Source organism: Rana temporaria, chromosome 5 (assembly GCF_905171775.1).
Source record: "Rana temporaria chromosome 5, aRanTem1.1, whole genome shotgun sequence".
NCBI classification, from domain to species: Eukaryota; Metazoa; Chordata; class Amphibia; order Anura; family Ranidae; genus Rana; species Rana temporaria.
The window spans coordinates 117,596,245-117,620,989 of NC_053493.1; the positions used below are offsets into that span (position 1 = coordinate 117,596,245).

The following is a 24,745-nucleotide window of genomic DNA, read 5'->3' on the forward strand; positions in this document are numbered from 1 at the left end:
AGTGGTTCTAAACCGCTTTTGACTACTTCTACCTATAGGTAGTGGAGATATCTCCTAAACGTGCGCTGTTTAGGAGATATTTCACTTGTAGTCCGCCGCAAATGTTAACGGCGCATGTGCAGGGAAGAAACACTAATTTACTTCCTCTTTAAGGCTCCATTCACACAATGAATTTTTTTATGCTTTTTGCAGAACGCAGGACTTTTTTTTTTTTTTTTTTTTTTTTTATATTTTTTCATCAATGCATTTTTGTGCTGCTGCATTTTTGGAAATGGTCGGGGACTTTTTTTAAACTCAAAACGGTGCCTTTCTTGCTTTGGTTCAATAGACTTCAATTGAGAAGCTGCACAAAAGCATGTAGTGTGTTTTTTTTTTTTTTTTTATCGCGATTCGCAGTTTTAAATTTGCCCAACAACAAACCAAATCTGCCCCAAAAAAAAAAAAACATAAACGCAAGATCGTGGTGAAAAAACGTAATGTATAGATGAATAGTGTATGGTGAATCGAGCCTTACAGCCAAGGGAGCTGCTTCTGTGTGAACTGCCATGGTGCTGCACATGTGACCAGTTATGACACCAGCCGTTTGACAGTTTGGTTGAGGACAAAAGCAAATGTAACAGTTGGCAATCCTACTATTCCAGGAATGTATCTTTGCTGAAACCAATAAATTGATGGGTTTGGTTTCGCTTTATGATTTACTGCTGTTCAGGGGCTCTGGGCTTCAGCAAAATGGCAGCTTCCAGCAAGAAGAAACGGGAACAACACTGGAAGCAATTTGTAGCACAATTATTAATATGGAATGTATGTTCTTTGCTAAACAACATTATTTTTTTATCAAGTTGTTATGGGTAAAGTTCTGCTTTTTAAAGCTGATCTCCAGGCAAACGGCTTAACTGCTTCCACTGCACATTTACTGCAGCAAGGCGGCATGGCTGCGCGAAACAACGTACCTGTAGGTTGCCTCTTCTTCCAGGCCTGGGGCGCGTGCAGGAGTCAAACAGTGGGTTCGGCGGACGTGATGTCCGCCGGAACCCACCGATTGTTGACGATCTATGTAAACAAGCAGACTGCCGTTCTGTCAGAGAGGTAAATGGAGATCTTGTGTTTCTGCTAAGCAGAAATGTGGATCTCTGTTTTCCTTCAGTTAAGCCATCCCCCCTCACAGTTAGAAATAATTTCCTTGGAAGCAAATTTAACCCTTTGATTGACCATGGTGTTAACCCCTTCCCTGCCAGTGTCAATGGTACAGTGATTTTTTTTTTGTTGGCACTGTTCACTAGTCCTCAAAAAGTGTCTGATTTGTCCGCCGCAATGTTGCAAAAAAAATGCTGATCGCCACCATTACTAGTAAAAAAATAAAAATTCCATAAAAATATTCCAGTTTGTAGACCTGATAACCTTTGCACAAACAAACCAATACAATATACGCTTATTGAGATTCTTTTTTTTTTTTTTTACCGAAAACATGTAGCAGAATACATATTGGCCCAATTGATGAAGAAATTCGATTTTTCTATATTTTCTTATTGGCTATGTTTTTTTTAGCAGAAAGTAAAAAATATTGTTTTTTCCCCCCAAAATTGTTGCTCTTTTTTTTTTGTTGTTTTGTTTATAGGTCAAAAAATAAAAGCCGCAGAGGTGATCAAATACCACCAAAAGAAAGCTCTATTTGTAGGGGGGGGGGGGGGGACATAAATTGGGTACAGTGTCGCATGACCACGCAATTGTCCAGTTAAATTTACGCAGTGCCGTATCGCAAAAAATGGAGTGGGTGAAACCTTCCGGGTCTGAAGTGGTTAATACATATGAGGGCTGCTTTACATGCTAACAGTTCTGCCGCTCAGCTCTGTCTGACAGGAAAGGGGACCTGATCTTTCTCTGCTCTAGGTTTACTTTCACTTACAAGTTTCTTTCCTACCCCAACCCTGTAACTGGACAGTCAAGCGGACAAATGTCTCACTCTTTACACTGCAACACACCCAACTGGCTACTTGTGCTGCTTTTCCCTTCCCCTGTCTAAGCTGCGATGCACAAGGTTAATTCAAGCAAAAAAAAAACTGTTGCTTTCACCGCTCAAATTAAAGAAAAAAAACACATAATGATGCCTTGATTAAAGATCTGCTACTGTACTGTGTGTGTTTTTTATCTGCCTGGATTTTAGCCATAATTCTTTCCTTTTTTACAGAGTATTTGCAAAGTCTCTTTACAACAGCGGGGTATACAGAAATTTCCAATGAGTATGTTCTACGAGAGACTGTGAACAAGAAGGAAGGCCTATGTGTACCAAGAGTCTTTGTTCAGAGCAAATTTTATAAACCTCTGCAGATGCTTTAAGTTTATTTGCATGTGGCTTTTAAACCTTATTTACAACATCATTTTTGTTTTATTTTTTATATATATCATTTTATTTTTGTTGGCCTTTATTTTCAAAAACGATTAAATATGTTTTATTATTTTCTGAATCATGTCCTATGTTTGTTTTTATAATATAAAATAAAAATAATAATGTTTTATTTTTTTTTATTTTTTTAACAGCAATTAACAGACAATTCAGCAGTCTATAACTTGACTGGTTGGTGGAGCTGAGTAAATTCTATCTAATTTTGCCATTGACTTTTGTTAACACTGCAGAATGTTTGGTAGAAAATTGATGGAACACCTCTTTATATGCAAATCTAAATATAGCATTTTTTACCTCAATTCACCTCTTGTTACTAAGAGGAAAATACTTCTGCTTGTCTTATCTGTTGAATTGTGCCAAACGCCTACATAGGACTTCTAAAGGTTCGTTATTATTTTTTTTTTTTATAGAGGTTACTTTAAAGGGGTTGTAAAGGTACAATTTATTTTTTTCCTAAATAGCTTTTATGTCTCTATACCCTGTAAACAGTCATTTCAGCAAACATTTTTTTTTTCCCTTTAGTGATTTTTTTAATCACACTCCCAGATCGTATCGCAGTGCGAACTGTGAAATGGTGCAGGAATCGAACACCCATGCGATCCGATTCCATTGCAGACCAAAAAAAAGGGTCCTGCACCATTTAGGTGCAAATTCGATTTCAGCTGTAAAGTTTGTATGGCTGAAATTGCATCGCACAGACAACGCATGTGATCTGCACAGCAATGTGGTGCGAATCACATGCGATGCCTGACTGCACTAGTGTGAACCGGGACTAGACCATTTTTTTTTTTTTCTACAGAATCTGATGAATTGGGAATCTTGGGTGAACACCTTTTATAAACAGACCCCTTAACCAGTTCAGGCCCAGAAGAATTTACACACTTCCTGACCAGGCCATTTTTGTCACTTTAACTGACAATTGTACATCCTTTTTACACATATAGAGCTTTCTTTTGGTGGTATTTGATCACCTGTGGGTTTTTTTTGCGCTATAAAAAAAAAAAGCGACAATTTGGAAGAATTTTTTTTTTTAATAATTTATACTTTCTGCTCTAAAACATCAGTTTACGCCAATCTGTATTCTGCTACTTATTATTGGTAAATAAATAAATAAAAATTGCAATAAGTGTATATTAATTGGTTTGCGCAAAAGTTATCGCGTACACAAGATAGGAGATAGATTTATGGCAAAAAAAATGTACTAGATTTATTTTATATATATATATATATATATATATATATATATATATATATATATATATATATATATATATATATATATATATATATATATATATATATATATAATTTTTTTTTTTTTTTTTTTTTTTTTAACTAGTAATGGCGGCGATTAAGTTTTTTTTTTTGTTTTTTTTTTGCTGTACTGCAACATTGCGGCAGACTAACTGACATTTTTAAAACTTTTTTTGGGAACCAGTGACGTTACAGTGATCAGTGCTAAAAATATGCATGGTTATTGTACTGATGACTCTGGCAGGGAAGGGGTTGACATCGGGGGCAATCAACGGGTTAAATGTGTTCCCTCATTGTGTGTGTGTTCTAACTATGTGACTGGGGAAACACACAGGTCCGACTTCTGGTCTTTCTGCTATGCAGGATCTGTGTGATCTCAGAACAGAGATCTGCCTTGTTTACACAGGCAGATTCCTGTTCTGTCACTGCGGGGAACGATCACGGGTGGCCGGCGGACATCGAGTCCGCCAGACCTGCTCATTGGCTCCCCCGCTGGATAATGGGAGCATGCGCAGCCACAAATCGCTGTGTACGAGTTGACGTACACCTACGGCGATTCGCGGGATTGAGCTACCTTGCCGCAGTATAATTGTGGCAGGTGAGGAAGTGGTTAATGTATAGAAGCCATCGTTTTAAAATTTGTTATACAAATAAAGCTTTTGTAAAAAATAAATAAAAAAAGCCTACAGCTTTAGTCACTTCATTACAGAGATTTATGTTCCATGTTGTGCAGGCAACTGGATCCTGGAGAAATCTCCACCGCAGGGATGCCTATCCTCTTTCAGTCTCTAAAATTCTGGCGCTGCAGTGGTTAATAGCTTTGGGTATTCAGACAGAGCAGCAGCACAGATGGTGAGACAGGGACACGCCCCCTCTTTCTCCCTCCTTCAATGAGAAAAAGGTCTTTTACTGATTATACTGTTACATATTTTTATAATCTTGAAAAAAAAACACAGGCCCCATTCAGTTCAACCTATGTGTGTATGATTTATTTTTTATTTTTTTATTTATTTATTTATTTATATATATATATATATATATATATATATATATATAACTCCCAGCTAGTACTACTCCCCAGGGGAGGGAGTTCCTCGTTTTTACTGCTCTAACAGAAAATAACACTATCCACAATCAAAGATTAAACCTCCCTTCTAACCTTAAATCGAGGCTGCATGTGCTCTTGAGGGACCTTTTAGAGTAAACAGTTTATCACAGTTACTAAAGTCACCTTTGATGTACAGTATTCGTGCATTGGGATCCTATTCCCTCTTAAGCACTCTCTTCTCTTCTCCAGAGTTATTACACTGAATTCAGCAGTTCCTCCCTATTGCTGTCCCTGCACAGCCTGTGCATTTTAGTTAGTAGCCTTCATAATATTTATATTGTAATGCTGACATTATGGGATTTGAAATAATCTATATTGTGTGTGTGTGTGTGTGTGTGTGTGTGTGTGTATGTATGTGTGTATATATTATATATATATGGGATTGCGCGGGGGCACATGGCAACATCTAAGGAAATACAGTATTTTTTGTCTGTATTTCTGTCTTAAAGCGGAGTTTCACCCTTCGGAACTTCCAGTCATCTGATTCCTCCCCCCCCCCCCCCCCTCCGATGCCACAATTGGCACCTTTCGGGGGGAATAGCGCTCATAAAACTCTCTCCATGCATCTCAATGGACCCTTTCACACTGAGTCCTGCAAGCAGCATCTTTTGAGCGCTGAAAAAAAACGCTCCATTGAAATGAATTGAAAGCGCTGTAAAAACGCCTTACCCTTTCACACTGGGGCGTTGAGAAAAGTCCTGCAAGCAGCATCTTTGGAGCAGCGTTTGGGCGCTGAAAAAACACTCCAAAAACGCCCCTCTCCATTGAAATGAATTGAAAAGCGCTGTAAAAACGCCTCACCCTTTTACACCAAGGCACTGCAAAAACGTCCTAAAACGTTAGGGTCTTAGTGGTGCTTTACCAGCACACTGGGATTGCAGATGAGGCTTTGCCCGAATAACGCTGTAATAATGCTCGAAAAACGCCCCAGTGTGAAAGGGGCCTAACCCACAATGGTGGCAGCAGCACCGGACAGCTGATGGAAACCGTGGTCCCGACATAGAGGGCCTCCAGGACAGGTAAGTGTCCTAATATTAAAAGCCAGAAGCTGCAGTATGTGTAGCTGCTGGCTTAAGTTTTTTGTTTTTGTCTGTTACACCGCTTTAACAGCTTCTAGTATATAATTATGTAACCCTAGCAATGGATTTCTCTAATTGTGCTCTCTTTGTTGCATCTACTCAATACTCAGAAGGTAGATCGCTATATAGAAAGATCTAATCCCGACTACAAAAAAGATTCCCAAGAGACCCACACAGAAATAAATATTGTCTTTCAAACTACTGATGATGGTAACAACACTTTTATAAAGAGCCTCAAATCATTAAATATAACACAAAATATATTTTTTCAAATTCACCCAAAAAAATATACAATTCAAAGCATTTTGTTATATCTGTTCAATAAGTGCATTAAAATACAATTTTCTTTGGGACTTGGATACGCTTGTATTTTTAGGTTTGACCACTAGATGGCAGTAGATGATGCTTATTTTTTTTTCCTCACATCTGTTGGGCGTATATAGAAAATTTGTACACACTGTCCTATTTTGTGTTGGCAATAAAGTTTTTTTTTTTCTCCTATTGTTTAGTGCAGTTTCAACTGAGATACAGTAAAACCTTGGATTGAGAGCATTTTTGCAAGACAAGCAAAATGTTTTAATACATTTTGCCTTAATATACAAGTGATGTCTTGATATAAGAGTAGCGTCATGTCACAACTGAGTATAAAAGAGAAGAGCGGAGCCTCCAAATGTAGCAATATGGTTATAATTAATGAAGGTACAACATTTATCAACTTATTGCTACACTTAGAGGTGCCTCTCTTCTCTTTTATACCCTGTAAAAAAAATGTTTTGATATACAAGTGCTTTGGATTACAAGCATGTTTCTGGAACTGATTATGCTCGCAGTCCAAGGTTTTACTGTACTTGGAGACCCTGTTGTCTTGTCCTTTGAGGGGAAAGTGACAGGGTCTATTTAAAACTCATCCCATGAACCATTGATAATACCCATAACCTTCACAATGCTCACCTCAAAAAAGGTGCTGCTAAATACCTGGTATTTCTTGGCACGGGAGAGCATGTGACCTGTTTCCAATCTCTAGGCCCCAAATGTTGTCACATGAAGAAGGGGTTGACATTACTAAGGCTGCTTTCACACTGGGGCACTAGCCGGGCACTTTTAACCACCCACTAGCGGCCAAAAGAGGGTTAAAAAGCACTGCTGTAGCTGCGCTTTGTCCGCACTGCCCATTGATTTCAATGGGCAGGATCAGTGGAGGAGTGGTGTACACACCGCTCCAAAGATGCTGCTTGCAGGATTTTCTTTTTTTTTTTAACGTCCTACCAGCGCATCGCCTCAGTGTGAAAGCACTCAGGCTTGAAGTGAAGGAGAGACGTTTTTCAGGCGCTATTTTTAGACCAAAAGCACCTGAAAAACGACCCCAGTGTGAAAGGGGTCTTACTGCAAGCTCCGAATCTAGTATTTTGTGGCCACTGTGACGGAAAAAGGAATGGCGGAGGAAGCTGAGATGGCGAGAATAACTTGGTGGGGGGGGGCTTTAAAGCATAGGTCCACTTTAAAACAAATAGCACTTATTCTCTTTTGCTCCCTCCCTTGACCTAACCAACCCTCCCTCTTCACAGATGCATACTTACCTCGATCTACTGGCCTCAGTTCTGCTATTTGTTTACATCCAGCAGTGCAAGCTTGGCTTTACCTGTGCATTAGTGCCCCATAGACTTCTATAGGGCTGTGTCCCAAGGTGGATGACGGTCTCAAAGGTGTCTATGTGACTGTATTTACACAGGAGGTGGTGGATGTAAATAAACCGTGGAACCGCGGCTGTTAGTACAAGGTAAGTATGCATCTGTGGAGGGCGAGCCCGATATCTTTCAGTCACAGCTTCTCTGGCCTCATTCACACTAATACTCCTCTGTTTAACCTTTCTAAATATAGGAGTTATCTGAGAAGTATAAACCACTATTATGCTTCCCAGATAAAGTTTTCCTGCATTTTGATATCCCTGGGATGAGTTGCATTTACATGCGTTTAGCCACATTTAGAGTTTCTAATCAGAATTCACTTTTCTCCAAATGCGGCTAAAATGACTGCACCTAAATGCAGGTAATCCCACAGTGTGAAAAGGTACCATTGACAAATGATTATGTCCTATAAATGCAGGTTTGACACTGCCAGGGTAAATCAAGCCATAGATTTGGAGCAAACTTACAATTTTTTGATAGGAAAAGGCCTTATGTGACATAAGATAAAATGACCCTGAACATATGCTAAAGAATGATGTTCTAGAATGTACACTATACACTGGAGTCTACAGTGCCTCAAAAGTATTCATACCCCTTGACATTTTACACATTTTTGTAATTTTACAACCAAAAACATAAATGCATTTTATGTGATTGACCAACACAAAGTGGCACATAATTCTGAAGTGAAAGAAAAATGATACATGGTTTTCAGATTTTTTTTTACAAATAAATATGTTAAGTGTGGTGTGCATTTGTATTCAGCCCCCTTTTGGTTCGTTTAAGCCCTGTTAGACAACCTGCCTCTGGGTTCTCCTCAAGCCGACCCCTCAATCAAATGGCTCCCAGCCTGGGATCTTTTCAATAGAACTGGGGACCCAGTAAGTCACTGGGGCCCCTCTTGGCAACATAGAGCTCCGCGTAGCATTTGACCCAGGCCTGGAAGGCCATCACCGGTGTCCGTTGGATGCGCGCACCCTAAAGGTGGATGCCGCACCTGGGACCCGCGGAAGAACCAATAAAGATGGCGTCTGCCACAGATATACTCTCCCCCAGCATGCCCCGCGAGGGAAAATTCCTCTAATTGGCTGCTGGGGAAAATTGCTCTGCCAGAACCCCTCTAGTGCCACCTGTCGCCCAGGGGTGGAAACAACACCCCTGGAGCGCAGGCTGACCTACAGGACATTTCTGGAATGACAGCAGCCCAAATTTGACAAATTGTGAATGGGAGCAAGAATAACTCTCCCATTCCCCACTAACTTTAGCGTACCTAAGTCTGTGAGTCTGGCTTGGTTCCCATGTGCCATGATTCTATTACCTAGTGTATTGGCCTTATTCACCTTCTCCAGGTAGCTGACACTTAGTCTCCTGCCTGTTGTCCTTTTTTGCAACTTACCCTCTCACTTCCCCTCATCAGCGTGGGTAGTGTCCGGTTGAAGGATTTCAATCCGCTCGGCCCTTTCTCCATTTCCCCCATGCATCCTCTTGTCACAAGCAGTTCATTCCTCATGGCGGGTTGTCTCGGGCATCAGGCTCGATCCATTTTTCATGGGTCTTGAGTTCTGAGCAGTTTTCGCAGGTTCTATAGGGGGTTCCTTCTGTCACAAGTCATGGGTCGGTGGGTTTCTTCTGTCATAGCAGATACGTACCGGATACGTATACGATTGCCTTCCAGGCGCACGCTACTCCACTGGACGGATTGTTCTCTACCCTCTTTTTCACCTATACATGTGTCTTTTGCCCTCTTCTCAGGCATACCGACCAGCTAGGCCAAGGCACACCTCAGGCCTTGGTTGTTAGGGTGATCATAGTTCATACTCGAAGACTCTGACTACAAGTGTTAAGGCTGGCCGAAGGCTAGCCTGTATTTGTGGGAGGAGTCTGCTGAGTACTTAAAGCCTCCTCCCACGTCGGGTCCGGTGTTGGCGCCATTTCAGGCTTCCCACCCACCCGTTCCCCCAGCTTTCATACACACTATTACTCTTTGTACATTTTCTTATTCTTACATTCAGGGTATGCCCTCTTCTCAGGCATACCGACCAGCTAGGCCAAGGCACACCTCAGGCCTTGGTTGTTGGGGTGATCATAGTTCATACTCGAAGACTCTGACTACAAATAAATATAATGTAATTTCTCATTCACTACACTATGTACGGCCGCTATGTAAGCAGCCTTACATAGTGTGGGTCGTGAACTTAGCCCCCTGAGCCATGATTGGCCAAAGGCACCCTGCCTTTAGCTAATCATGACTCTTAAACAGAACGCGATGTGATTGGCCAATGCATGCAGCAGCCAATCAGCAGCCGTCAATGCACTGTGATCTCGCAGTGCATTGACGATTTCGCAGTTCATTATGCGGCTTTCTGCGGGAGCTTGAATTTCCCACAAACGCTCCATAATGTTCTAAATTGGGCGAAAACCAGATGTTTGAGTCGCACTTACGTTCGACTCGAACATCGGGCTCATCCCTAGTGGTGAATGGTCCTAATCTCCTGTGTGTATGAGCCCTATATGGTAGAGAAGCAAAGAATAGACTGTCACGTGATCCTTTATTCAAAATGCATGCTTTTTACAGGTCAGTGACTCGCCTAGCTGGAGAGAATAACGATGACAACCCCCCTACCTTGTACCTTTAAAAACATGCCAGCAATGGCTGCTTCATATTTAGATTATATGAAAAACACCAGAGAAACACCAGAGAAAAATGTAACAATACATTTAAGTGTTTGTTCACCAATGCCAGAAGTCTGCCAAGCAAAACAGGTGAGCTGGAAGCTCTGATGCATGAGGAGAGCTATGATGTAATCGGTATTGCTGAAACTTGGCTTCAATCCTCACATGACTGGGCTATTAATATTCCTGGCTATGCTCTCTTTCGGAAAGACAGGGTAAAAAGGAAAGGTGGAGGGGTCTGTCTCTATGTGAGAAGTGACCTCAAAGCAAGCGTGAAAGAGAACCTGGTTGATGGAGCGTGTGATGAGGCTGAAGCATTATGGGTGGAACTGCATACAGATGTGCGTAGTTCAAAATTAATCATTGGAGTTTGTTATAAACCACCCAATGTTAATGAGGAGGTGGAGACTCAGCTCCTTGCACAGATGGAAAGGGCTGCAAGGTCTGGGACGGTGATAATAATGGGGGATTTTAACTACCCAGAAATTGACTGGATTAATGGCACTTCTGGGACAGTTAAAGGACAAAAATTTAAAAACCTATTGCAGGACAATTTTATGGTGCAGTTTATTGAGGCCCCAACTAGGAATGATGCTCTGTTGGACCTGATAATCTCAAACCATGCAGAGCTTATTACTAATGTTCAGATAAAGGAACACCTGGGTAGCAGTGATCATAACATGATTTCATTTAATGTTAACTATAAGCAAGAAATACATACAGGAAATATTAAAACACTAAATTTTAAGAGAGCAAATTTTCCAAGGATGAGGGCTGCTCTCCAGGACTTGGACTGGGAGGGACTATTGGCACATATGAACACAGAACAGAAATGGGAATTCTTCAAAAAGACTGTGTGGAACCTCACTGCAAAGTATGTTCCCATGGGCAATAAGTTTAAAAGGCTAAAAATAAAACCTATGTGGCTCACGGTCAGAGTTAAAAAAGCTATAAACAATAAGAAAGTAGCTTTTAAAAAATATAAAAATGAAGGAACACTAGTGTTGTTTAAATGTTACAAAGAATATAACAGGATATGCAAAAAGGAAATCAAGGATGCAAAAATTCAAAACGAACGACAGATTGCAAAAGATAGTAGGACAAACCCCAAAAAATTCTTTAAATATATTAATAGTAAAAAGGTGAAGTCTGAGCATGTAGGCCCCTTACAAAATAATCTAGAGTGGGTGACTGGGGACAAAGAGAAGGCAAATTTATTAAATGTTTTCTTCAGCTCTGTGTATACAATGGAGCATGGGGGAGCTCATGTCCAAAATGGGGGTGGGAGTGACACAGCCCCAAATCCACAATGGCTCAAAAGTGATATGGTCCAGAAATATTTAGACAGAATAAAGGTGGATAAAGCACCTGGACCTGATGGCATCCATCCACGGATCCTAGGTGAGTTGAGCTCTGTCATTTCAAAGCCACTGTATCTAATATTTAGGGACTCATTAAAGACAGGAATAGTACCACTGGATTGGCGCAGGGCCAATGTGGTGCCCATATTTAAAAAGGGAACAAAGTCTTTACCAAGTAACTATAGACCTGTTAGTTTAACTTCTATAGTTGGGAAGATACTGGAACGTTTAATAAAAGACCACATGGATGAGTTCTTGCTGGAAAAAAACTATTTAAGCAGCAGTCAACATGGATTCATGAAAGACAGAAGTTGTCAGACAAACCTGATTTCCTTTTATGAAGAGGTAAGTAAAACCCTGGACAGAGGCGTGGCTGTGGACGTGATATATTTGGATTTTGCAAAAGCGTTCGATACAGTTCCGCACACACAGCTCATGTGTAAGGTAAGGTCTACAGGATTGGATATATCAGTTTGTAAATGGATAGAAAACTGGCTGAAAGCCAGAATTCAGAGAGTCGTGGTTAATGATTCTTACTCTGAATGGTCCAATGTTATCAGTGGTGTACCCCAAGGTTCAGTGCTGGGACCCTTACTTTTCAATATATTTATAAATGATATTGGGTCTGAGATCAAAAGTAACATTTCTGTCTTTGCAGATGACACCAAGCTATGCAGTGGAATAACGTCCTTACAGGATGTCTCCAATTTACAAGCCGACCTCAATGCTCTGTCTGATTGGGCGACTAAGTGGCAGATGAGGTTTAATGTAGATAAATGTAAAGTTATGCACTTGGGGGCTAAGAATATGCATGCATCATACATACTAGGGGGAGTACAACTGGGGGGGTCTGTAGTGGAGAAAGATCTGGGGGTTTTAGTTGATCATAAGCTCAATAATGGCATGCAATGCCAAGCTGCGGTTTCCAAAGCGAGCAAAGTCCTTTCTTGTATTAAGAGAGGTATGGACTCCAGAGACAGAGATATAATTTTGCCCCTGTACAAATCATTAGTAAGACCTCATCTGGAATATGCAGTTCAGTTTTGGGCACCAGTTCTCAAAAAGGATATAGGAGAACTGGAGAAAGTGCAGAGAAGAGCAACCAAACTGATAAGAGGCATGGAGGAGCTCAGCTATGAGGAAAGATTAGAAGAACTAGATTTATTCACTCTTGAGAAGAGGAGAATTAGGGGGGATATGATCAACATGTACAAATATATAAGAGGTCCATACAGTGAACTTGGTGTTGAGTTATTCACTTTACGGTCATCACTGAGGACAAGGGGGCACTCTTTACGTCTAGAGGAAAAGAGATTTCACCTCCAAATACGGAAAGGTTTTTTCACAGTAAGAGCTGTGAAAATGTGGAACAGACTCCCTCCAGAGGTGGTTCTGGCCAGATCAGTAGATTGCTTTAAGAAAGGTCTGGATTCTTTCCTAAATGTACAGAATATAACTGAGTACTAAGATTTGTAGGTAAAGTTGATCCAGGGTAAATCCGATTGCCTCTCGGGGGATCAGGAAGGAATTTTTTCCCCTGCTGTAGCAAATTGGATCATGCTCCGCTGGGGTTTTTTGCCTTCCTCTGGATCAACTGTGGGTATGAAGTTGGGTGTATAGGATTTTACTGTGTTTTTTTATTTTGTTTTTTGTGGTTGAACTGGATGGACTTGTGTCTTTTTTCAACCTGACTAACTATGTAAGATTTGTTTTATTCTAAAACACTTCTGATGGTCACATATCTAGAAGATTACTCACCTTTCTCAAGTAGGAAAAACTGCTACTTAAAGGGTTTGTAAAGGATTTTTTTTTTATCTTAATAGCTTCCTTTACTTTAATGCAGTGCTGTTTTCATGTCCTCATTGTTCGTTTTTGCTCTCAAGTTGCTGTAATTCTTCTCTGATCTCCACACTTCCTGGTTGTCTGTTTCCTGATGACCACAGTACTGGGAGATTTCTCTCTGTGGTCACTAATCAAGGAGGTGTGATTACTGTGTGTCTAAAACCCCTCAGCACCAATCAGTTTCGTTTTCCAAACCATCACTGCCCTGTATTGGCTCTGTGGCTTTGCAGGAAACATGCAAAAACGAAACTAGAAACTACAGGTACATTATATGATTGATTGTTATCTATTTTTAATCATTTTTAAAAGGAATCAGTTAACTATTATGTCTCTATACCCTGTAAACAGTCAATTCAGCAAAAAAAATTGTATTTACAACTCCTTTAAGCATTTCCCTACTAATTTTATGGCACTGAACATATGTCGCTTTACAAATCTGCAGGTGATCCTCTGTTATCCACATAGTGGCAGATGTATGGGGAACAATCATAAATGTGCCAGAGGATTGTTACATTATCCAGCAGAAACTATTTATTATTGTGCCAGATGGTAGAGTGATAAAACCAGAGCATAGTAAATGTGTTATCGCATGAGGTTTAATGTGCAGTGGGAGAAATAAGACTATAGCTTCTGCAAAATTCTATTAAATGAACAGGGACTTTGGGCTTCACTTTAAAAGTTCTATGAAAACGTGCCAAATGCTCATATTAACTTGAAATTTTGACTTTATTTTCTAATGTGCATTAGAATAAAGACATGTTGGGTCTAACTAGTGTATGACAATGGTCTGTTATTCCGTTGCTTTAGGTATAAATATTCCCCATAGCATATGTTACACACTGGATTGTATTGCATTGTACAAAAGTACCCCCTCCCCCTCCTGTTATGTTGTATGGAGGCTTCTGCACAATGGGCTCCTATTGTCACATCAAAAGGACAACCAAACCAGTGATTTTCTCTACTTGTTGGCCTCATTTTTTCAAATGACGGCCATCACTGATTAGTTATGATGGTCTCGTCTTTGTAAGTGCTTCACATACAAACATAATTCAGCGGAGTAGTCACTGTATATCACTTTGTTCTTCTATAAACTAATGTCACTGTCCTGTATGAATACCAGCTTAAAAGAAAACCCAATGGTTTGGGATCAATTTCACTTAAAATTTGGTAAAACTAAAACATTTTAAAATTATTATTTTTACTTTTATTACTAATTTATAGAAGATGCAAGCATGACACAGGATTCACAGAGCATGTTGGGCTTCCTAAGCGAGAGTACAACAGAAGTTAACAGCCTTTAGACATTCTTTAAATTACTTAAAGCCAGGAACCAATAATTCAATAGTTTTTTTAGGGTTTAGTATTTGTTTAAATCTGTGGCGTAGTAATCTAATATTTGCGGTTTCAAAAAAAGAGTTTAGTTTCAACACTCCATCATCAGCATTGGCTTTGCGGCTCCCATCTACGTGGGCCCAGTTACAAGTCATATGGCCACAGCAGCATCACAGGGTCTTTTTTTTTTTTTTTGAATGGTCATCTGTAGATGTGCGATACGGCACTGAGTTAGTTTAAAGGGTAAGCTCACCTTTACAGAAGGTGAACTTACAATTTAACTGACAATTGCGCAGTCATGCGACGATGTACCCAAATAAAAGTTATGTAATTTATTTTTCTCACAAATAGAGCTTTCTTTCGGTGTTATTTGATCACCACTAGGTTTGCATTTTGTGCGCTATAACCACTTGCTGACCAGCCACCGTCATTATACGGCAGCAGGTTGGCTCGTTCCCACAGACCGTCGTAGCTGTACGTCGGTCCCTTTAAGCGGGATAGCGGACGTGCACAGCGGGGGTGCCAATGCTCGTGACCGGCGGTCGCGATAACCACTAGCCATGAGCGATCACGGGCAGGAGAGGAAGAACAGAGACGTGCGTGTGTGTGTGTGTATATATATGAACACACACATCCCTGTTCTGAGAGGACACGATTGGCAAATGCCAGCGGAGATCCATTCGCCGATACCCGATGACTAATCACAGCAGAAGCGGCGCGCTCGTCCCTTATGCATAAGTGCAGAATCACGCAAATATATGTGATTTTGCACAGAACAGCCGCCCTGTAGCAGTAAATTTGCCATGGGGTGGTTATACCAGCGGTGGTGTCTAACATACTTGCAGCTCTGAAGTCATTGGGGGGGGGGGGGGGGGGGGGGGATTAGAAGTTCAACTGGAGTTGTACTATCCAGTGATGCTATAGGAATAAAGCAAATACTACACAAGAAAGTTAAACAAATGATAAGCCTTGCAAAATCTTTAACATTTTGGTGCCCAGAGTTGGGCTTTAAGGCTTGTGCACACCATGTCTGTTGAGCTGCATTTATGATGTGAACAGGGCTGCATACCATATTCACACCACACATGATACATGTGCAGTGGTGTGCAAAAAAATGAAACTCAACAGACATTGTGTGAAAAAACTCTGCACAATCTGTATGTTTAAAGAAGAGATGAGACACTGCTTGTGTGTAAATTTCTGTTTGGTTTATTGAGCTCTGTAAACATCAGGCTTTTTTGACCAATGCAGTTAGGTATAGTCTTGCAGTCAATGCAGTTAGGTATAGGCTTGTGAAAAGGAATCTACAGCTCCCCCTGCTGGCAGTAAGTGAAGATTGAAACTAATGATATGCCGTTTTTTATAGCTCTAAAAAATTCTGTGTAATATAAATTTCTTACACATATATATATTTTTTTTTGATTAATAAAGAAAAACAGTTTCTTAAAAAATCCATTGCCACATATATATATATATATATGCTGTAATTAACCCTCCTTCTTTCAAAATGTGTCATTTTGTAATGTTATCTGAAAACATAACAATAAACATATTAAATGCAAAATATATTTTATATATATATATATATTTATTTTTTATTTTATTTTTTTAAAGTGCACCAGTATCGATTTTTAAGGCCTCATGCAAATGGGCATTTAGCTGTGGTTCATAAGGTCCCAAAGTTTAGGTGTAGGAGCAAGGCGTATGTCCACCATCTGGCCCATTGCCAGCAGCCTGTAAAGTTCTATAAGAGGCTGAAAGTCATTGGATGGATGGGGCTGAACTGTACACCAAGTGGTTCTAATGTTTATTGCAGTATGACCCCAGTGATGAAAGACTAGTTTGCCAGCAGTGGAGCTGGATGGTGTACCCGTGCCTTCTGCCCGCAACAAAACGCTGTGATCTCATGCACCGGGGCTAAACTCAGGAGCTTTAGGGGCTTTTAGAGGAGAATAGTAAAAGGTAAGAACAGGACGTTTTAGGCTGGGTTCACACTGAATTCGGATGGGCTCACAGCAGAGGTCCAGTGCGTCCCCTTTCTCCATTTCAGGTGGGAATCAAGCCCAAATTTTAGCCTGAATTTGAACCTGAAATGGAGCCAAAGACACACAGGACCCTTGTACAATCCGCTCCACAGCCGTCCTGGAGATGTGTGAACCGGCTCCATCACAATCTCTTGCCATGCGAAACCGCATCCAATTTGCGTAAGTGTGAAGCAAGACTTAGGCCTGGTTCTCATTAGTGCGACTTCTGATGGAACTTGAGTCACACAGAATTGCATGACAAGAGAAATCTTTGTTTTTAATGGTGCCTGTTCTAATCAAAGGGACTCAGAATGGTGTGCACTACTTTGGTGAGATTTACAGTGCAACTTGCTCCTATAGATTATGCAAAGTCGCACCATATAATCACACTGTACATCTTATCAAAGTCACACAGCAGTAGTGTGGACCGAGCATTAAAGGGGTGTCCCAGTCATTTTAATGTTTATTACAAGTCAGCAGCTACAAAAAGTGTAGCTGCTGGCTTTAAAATAAACATGCACTCACCTGCTCCACGTTCCAGCGACGCGCCGGCCAGGACAGCTTTCGGCTTCACGGCCGGGCACCCACTGCGCATGTGCGAGCGGCGCTGCTCCATCTGATTGGACAGGCGATCGCCTGGGACCTGTCACGTGTCCCAGGCGATCGCCTACAGGGAGGGGCTGCCTAAAGGCGATTAGACTATTGGCCTTAGCAGCCCCTCGGCGGAAGGAGGAAGTGGGACAGGAAGTCCCACTCCCCCCCAAAGAAATTACAATGTGGCATGTAAGGGGGCGAGGAGTGGATTAAGCGGAAGTTCCACTTTTGGGTGGAACTCCGCTTTAAAGTACTGTTTCTGCAACTCCATGCCACAAGAAAATTCATTCTGCTAATGCTTTTCCGAATTATTTTAAAGTGTTACTAAAAACAGAAGCGAAAATTACATTTATCACGCAGTCTGACTTTAGCATTAACACAGCAGTCTTTGTTTTTCTCACATAATTTTTTAACCTGTTGATCCTGCTGGTATTTTTTATATTACCTTTATACAGTATACCAAGTTATAAAGCAAGTTTACTTGCTCCTAAATTATAGCTTGTGCTTCATCCCTCCTTCCCATGACTTGGAACACATGGAAATTAGGTCATGCAGGGAGTAATAAACCTAATAATCATTTTAATTATACAATTAATTTACAACAACAACCACCCTTTACTCTGTCATTAAAAAGACAACTATCGTAAAATAAATATTTAGCAAATGACAGCAACATTTTCTTTAGGACTTTGTGTACACGGGTACTTGTTTGCATCAGAACTGCTTTTCTCTTCCATACAAGTCAAATATACAAAACAGTTTAATGCGTCTTGGAAGGAATCAATAGCAGATCAGAGGTTGGCCTAAGGCCAGGTTCACACCTATGCGAATTGAGTGCGGCTTAAACCGCATCCAATTCGCAGAACATTTCAAAATACATTGTTTTCAATGAGGCTGGTTCACATATGTGCGATGCATTCGCACTGCGCATTGCCGCAAAACCGTGTGCGTCTTTTAGGCCGGAATCACACTTGTGCGGTGCGAATTTCAGCTCTCTTATCTTTGCAGAGAGATTACAGAAGTGTTCAGCAGATTAGCAACGTTTTAGAATTTGGCAACCTGGGAGAAGTTACAGGTGAGAGGAGAGTGGGGGAGAAGTGTATTGAGCTGAATGAGAGAAATTCCTGAAGAGAACTGAACACATTTGCGAATCAGCTGCGTACCCATAGAAGATAATGGGCCTGAATTCGCACCTGAGCCGCACCGCAATGCCTAAAAGACGCACACGGTTTTGCGGCAATGCGCAGTGCGAATGCATCGCACATATGTGAACCAGCCTCATTGAAAACAATGTATTTTGAAATGTTCTGCGAATTGGATGCTATTTAAGCCGCACTCAATTCGCATAGGTGTGAACCTGGCCTTAGGCATTGCGGTGCGGCTCAGGTGCGAATTCAGGCCCATTATCTTCTATGGGTACGCAGCTGATTCGCAAATGTGTTCAGTTCTCTTCAGGAATTTCTCTCATTCAGCTCAATACACTTCTCCCCCACTCTCCTCTCACCTGTAACTTCTCCCAGGTCTCCAAATTCGCATCTAAAACGTTGCTAATCTGCTGAACACTTCTGTAATCTCTCTGCAAAGATAAGAGAGCTGAAATTCGCACCGCACAAGTGTGATTCCGGCCTTAACGTTTGCACAAAACTTGTGGCCAGTAAAAATGGGTGGTTTAGCCATAGTTTTACCACCATCCGTAACCCAACACAGTGCTGATGAGGGTTGTACACACATCAGAATGTGATGCTTTGCTTCACAGCCGCAGCAAAAATGATTCCGAATGTCGCATTTGGTTTGCAGTTCTGCCGCTGGACACGAACCCATTCATGTGAATGGTGCTGCGTCTCAACCATCCTGCAACACCTGCATTGGTTCAGTTTTTCAGGGTTAAAACAAGTGCTGAGGAGGGGACATATCACTTACTAGTCATTGTCAGCTATTCTCTAAAAAGTATTTGAACGCAGAGGGATGACAAGGGTTGCCACTCATGTAAAGAAAACCCTTAATGTATATTTCCACTTTTGCAGCCAATTTTGAGATAACATGTTCTCATTTACATAGCATAACTTAAAGTGGCTGTAAATCTCAGACATGAAATATGAACAAAGCACATCCCTCTATATCAGGGGTCTACAAACTTTCTAAAGAAAGGGGCAGTTTGCTGACCTTCAGACTTTAGGGGGGCCAGACTGTGCCCAGTGGGAGTAAACAATGCCCGGTCTTTGGTATTAGGGGGGAGAAATAGTTGGTGTCAGAGGGAATAATAATGTCCCATGTTTGTTGTCAGTGGCAGGAAGTACAGTATGTCCCATTGTTGGTGTCAATGGAAGGAATTATGCTCCATATTTGTTGTCAGTGGAAGGAATTATGTCCCATTGTTGGTGTCAGTGGCAGGAAGTATGCCCCATTGTTGGTGTCAGTGGCAGGAAGTATGCCCCATTGTTGGTGTCAGTGGCAGGAAGTATGCCCCATTGTTGGTGTCAGTGGCAGGAAGTATGTCCCATTGTTGGTGTCAGTGGAAGGAATTATGCCCCATATTTGTTGTCAGTGGAAGGAATTATGCCCCATATTTGTTGTCAGTGGAAGGAATTATGCCCCATTGTTGGTGTCAGTGGCAGGAAGTATGCCCCATTGTTGGTGTCAGTGGCAGCAGGAAATATGCCCCATTGTTGGTGTCAGTGGCAGGAATTATGTCTCAAAGGCTGGATAAAGGCAAGCAAAGCTTCATCCGGCCCCAGAGCCACAGTTTGGAGACAACTGCTCTATAGTGTGTACTTGTCAGCCAGACCTTCTCGTCCACATCAGTACCTGACCTCACAAAATGCTCTTCTGACAGAATGGTCAAACATTCCCATAGACACTCTTAAACCTGGTGAACAGCTTTCCCAGAAGAGTTGAAGCCATTATAGCTGCAAAGGGTGGGCCAACTCAATATTGAACCCTACAGACCAAGACTGGGATGCCATTAAAGTTCATGTGCGTGTAAAGGCAGGTGTCCCAATACTTTTGGTAATATAGTGTATTCACAGTTAATATGATAGAGAAAACGTTGGCCTTTAATTTAGAGAAGTGAAAAAAAAAAAAAAAAACAGCAACAGGAAGTATTATGTAGTATAATTTAGGTTTCATCTAGAAAGTTTCTTCTAGAATTCTGCACTGAGAAAGGAAACGCCATTTGCGCCATCGTAAGTCCTAATCTGGCCCGACGTATCTATGCGACTGATTCTTTACGCATAGATATCCATTAGATCTGACAGGCGTAAGGCTCTTACGCGGTCAGATCTTAGATGCATTTTTTTTCCCGCCGCTAGGTGTCGCCGACGCCGTTTTCCCCGTCGTCTATGCAAATTAGCTATTTACGCGAGATTCCCGAACGTACGCGCGGTCGACGCAGTGAATTTACGACGTTTCCGTAGCTTTTGCGACGCATAAAGTTGCCCCTGCTATATGAGGGGCAACCAATGTTAAGTATGGCCGTCGTTCCCGTGTCGAAATTTTAAAAAGTACGTAGTTTGCGTAAGTCGTCCGTGAATGGCGCTGGACGCCATTTACGTTAACGTCGAAACCAATGACGTCCTTGCGATGTCATTTAGCGCAATGCACGTCGGGAAATTTTAGGGACGGCGCATGCGCAGTACGATCGGCGCGGGAACGCGCCTAATTTAAATGATCCACGCCCCCTACCTGGATAATTTGAATTAGGCGGGCTTGCGCCGGAGAATTTACGCTACGCCGCCGCAACTTTACAGGCAAGTGCTTTGTGAATCAAGCACTTGCCCGTAAAACTTGCGGCCGCGTAACGTAAACAAGATACATTACGGCCGCATAGTTTAATGCCGATCTACGAGAATCTGGCCCTAATTGCATTTAAAATGATTATAAATGTAAACTTTTTATTATTAGAATACCAAACATGTCATACTTACCTGCTCTTTGCAGTGGTTCTGCACAGAGCAGCTCCTGGCTCCTCCCCCTGCCAAGTGCCCCATAGCAAACCATGTGCAAAAGGGACACTTGTGCATGCTCGCTCCTGAGCCCCGCTCTGCGTGTCTATTGACACACAGAGCATGGCTGAGCCCTGCCCCCTCCTCACTGGCCATGATTAACAGCAGCAGGAGCCAATAGCTCTTGCTGCTGTCTCTGAGCCAATGAGGAGGGAGAGAGCCTCCGCTCTCATGCACATCGTTGGGTCAAAATCTGGCCCAGGTAAGTATAGGTGAGGGTTGTCGACTGCCTGTCTGTATAAAATCAGTGTGTAGTGAACCCATCCAGGGGGTCACACAACCTGCTACCGAGCTAACCCCTTACAAGCGCAACAAATAAAAACCGCAGAGGTGATCAAATACCACCAAAAGAAAGCTCTATTTGTAGGGAGAAAAATTATAAAAATTTAATTTGGGTTCAGTGTTGCATGACCGCGCAATTGTCATTCAAAATGTGACAGCGCTGAAAGCTGAAAAATGGCTTGGCCAGGAAGGGGGTGAAAGTGCCGGGTATTGAGGTGGTTAGGGTTTTTTTTTCTCAACAAAACAAAATAAAATCGCTCTTTAGCCCCTACGTGGGTGATCTGTATGCTTGCTTTTGATTTCTTACATTGAGTCATAAAACCAATAAATACATTGAAACAGAATAACAAAAATTTATGAACAAAAAACAAGATTTACCCCTCTTCCTGACCAGGCCATTTTTTGCAATACGGCACTGCATTAATTTAACTGACCATTACGTGGTCATGCAACACTGTACCCAAATAAAATGGTTGTCCTTTTTTCTCCGCAAATAGAGCTTTCTTTTGGTGGTATTTGATCACCACTAAGTTTTTAATTTTTTGCACTATAAACAAAAAAGACTGACAATTTAACCACTTCAGCCCCGGACCATTCGGCTGCCAAATGACCAGGCCACTTTTTACGATTCGGCACTGCGTCGCTTTAACTGACAATTGCGCAGTTGTCTGACGTAGCTTCGAAACAAAATTGACGTCCTTTTTTCCCCATAAATAGAGCTTTCGGTGGTATTTGATCACCTCTGCGGTTTTTATTTTTGCGCTATAAACAAAAATAGAGCGACAATTTTGAAAAAAAAGCAATATTTTTAACTTTTTAATAATAAAAATAATAATAAATAAATAATAAATATCCCCCAAAAAATATATAAAAAAGCAAAATGTTTTCCTCAATTTGGGCCGATACGTATTCTTCTATACATTTTTGGTAAAAAATAAGTGTTTATTGATTGGTTTGCACAAAAGTTATAACGTCTACAAAATAGGGGATCGTTTTATGGCATTTTTATTAATTTATACATTTTTTTACTAGTTATGGTGGTGATCAGCAATTTTTATCATGACTGCGACATTATGGCGGTCATATCGGAGACTTTTGACGCTATTTTGGGACCATTCACATTTATACAGCGATCAGTGCTATAAATATGCACTGATTACTGTGTAAATTACACTGGCAGTGAAGGGGTTAACCACTAGGGGGCTAGAAAGGGGTTAAGTGTGTCCTAGAGAGTGAGAGAGTGATTCTAACTGTTAGGGGGCGTGGCTACGAGTGACACGTCACTGATTGCCGCTTCCGATGAGAGGGAGCATACGATCAGTGTCAGTGTCACTAGGCAGAACGTGGAGATGTCTTGTTTACACTTGCCTCTCCCCGTTCTGCAGCTCTGTGACTTGATCGCGGGACACCGGCGTAAATCGAGTCCGCGGGTCCCGCGGTCACGGTCACGGAGCTTGCGGCAGGAAAATTCAAAGTGACGTAAATATACGTCACTTTGCCCAGACGTGCCATTCTGCCGACGTATTTAGTCGTGAGTCGGTCTTTAGGTGGCTAATAAAAAAAAATGTTACTTTCTGCTATAAAACATGTCCATTGAAAAAATTTAAATAATCAAATTTATTCATAAATTTAGGCCAATATGTATCCTGCTACATGTTTTTGGTAAAAACAAATTCCAATAAGTGTATATTGATTGGTTTGCGCCAAAAATTGTATAGCGTCTACAAACCATGAGATATTTTTTTATATTTTAACCACTTTAAAACCGCACGCCGTCATATGACGTCCAAAAAGGGGATCTGTTATCCCGGGTGGACGTCATATGACGTCCTGTACTTTGTGCGGGGATATCTGAATGATGCCTGCACCTAGAGGCATCATTCAGATATAATTTTCTTCCGGCGGCGATTCTGCGCACCGTAAGAATGATCATAGCGGCGGTTCCGCCGATTGATCGTTCTTATAGGCGGCGGGAGGGGACATCCCCTCCCACCGCCATTCGGTGCTTCTCCGGGCTCTCCCGTCCCATCGGGGGCCCGGAGAGATGATCGCCGTCCGCCGGATGTGCAGCATAGAGATGACTGGTGACCAGATGGTCACCAGTCATCTCTATGACCGTCGGAGGCCCGGGCGCGATGTGATGACGTCACGCCCGGGTACCCGTAAGTAAACAAACCGCAATTGCGGCTAGTAAGAATAACATCTGTGAATTTTTTTTCATGATCTCATTCTTTCCAGCCTGGAGGAGAGATGTGGGGTCTTATTTACCCCGCATCTGTCCTTAAAGAGGACCTGTCACACACTATTCCTATTACAAGGGATGTTTACATTCCTTGTAATAGGAATAAAAGCGATCGGAAAAAAAATATGTAAAAAATAAATAAATAAGTAAAATAATAAATAAATAAAAAAAATTAAAACACCCTGTCCCCGGTAGCTCGCGCCCAAAAACGAACGCACACGTAAGTCCCGCCCACGTATGTAAACGTCGTTCAAACCACACATGTGAGGTGTCGCCACATGCGTTAGAGCATGTGCAACAATTCTAGTACTAGACCTCCTCTGTAACTCTAAACTGGTAACCTGTAAAAAATTTCAAGCGTTGCCTATGAAGATTTTTAAGTAACGAAGTTTGGCGCCATTCCATGAGTGTGCGCAATTTTAAAGCATGACATGTTAGGTATCTATTTACTCGGCGTAACATCATCTTTCATATTTTACAAAAAACTAACCACAATGCGAGAGCTTGCATGAAAGTGGATGGAGGAGGAGGAGCCGAGACAGGCGCCGAGAGACCCCAGAAGACCGGGTTGGGGGCCACTCTGTGCAAAACGAGCTGCACAGTGGAGGTACAGTGAAGTATAACATGTTTGTTATTTAAAAAAAAATTGCCTTTAGCGTTCCTTTAAGGTTGTATTCACACTATTGCGATTACAAACATTGCATGTGATTCGCACCGCATTGCTGTGCAGATCACATGCGATGTCTGTGCGATTCAGCCATACAGTTTGTATGGTTGAATTTGCATGGCATTTGAACCAAAATGGCGCAGGACACCTTTTTTTGGTCCGCACTGGAATCGGATCGCATGGGTGTTCACACCTATGTG

General features: G+C 41.6%; 1 protein-coding gene across 1 annotated transcript in view; it reads left to right on the forward strand.

The window, feature by feature from the left end:
• METTL6 (methyltransferase like 6) overlaps positions 1-2,427 on the forward strand; it is a 36,897-nt gene extending 34,470 nt beyond the window's left edge. Inside the window, exon 6 of the mRNA XM_040353056.1 lies at positions 2,186-2,427. Coding sequence (XP_040208990.1) covers positions 2,186-2,334 — 149 coding nt within the window. The 3' untranslated portion in view covers positions 2,335-2,427. The remainder of the gene's footprint in view (positions 1-2,185) is intronic.
• The last annotated feature ends 22,318 nt before the right edge of the window (positions 2,428-24,745 follow it).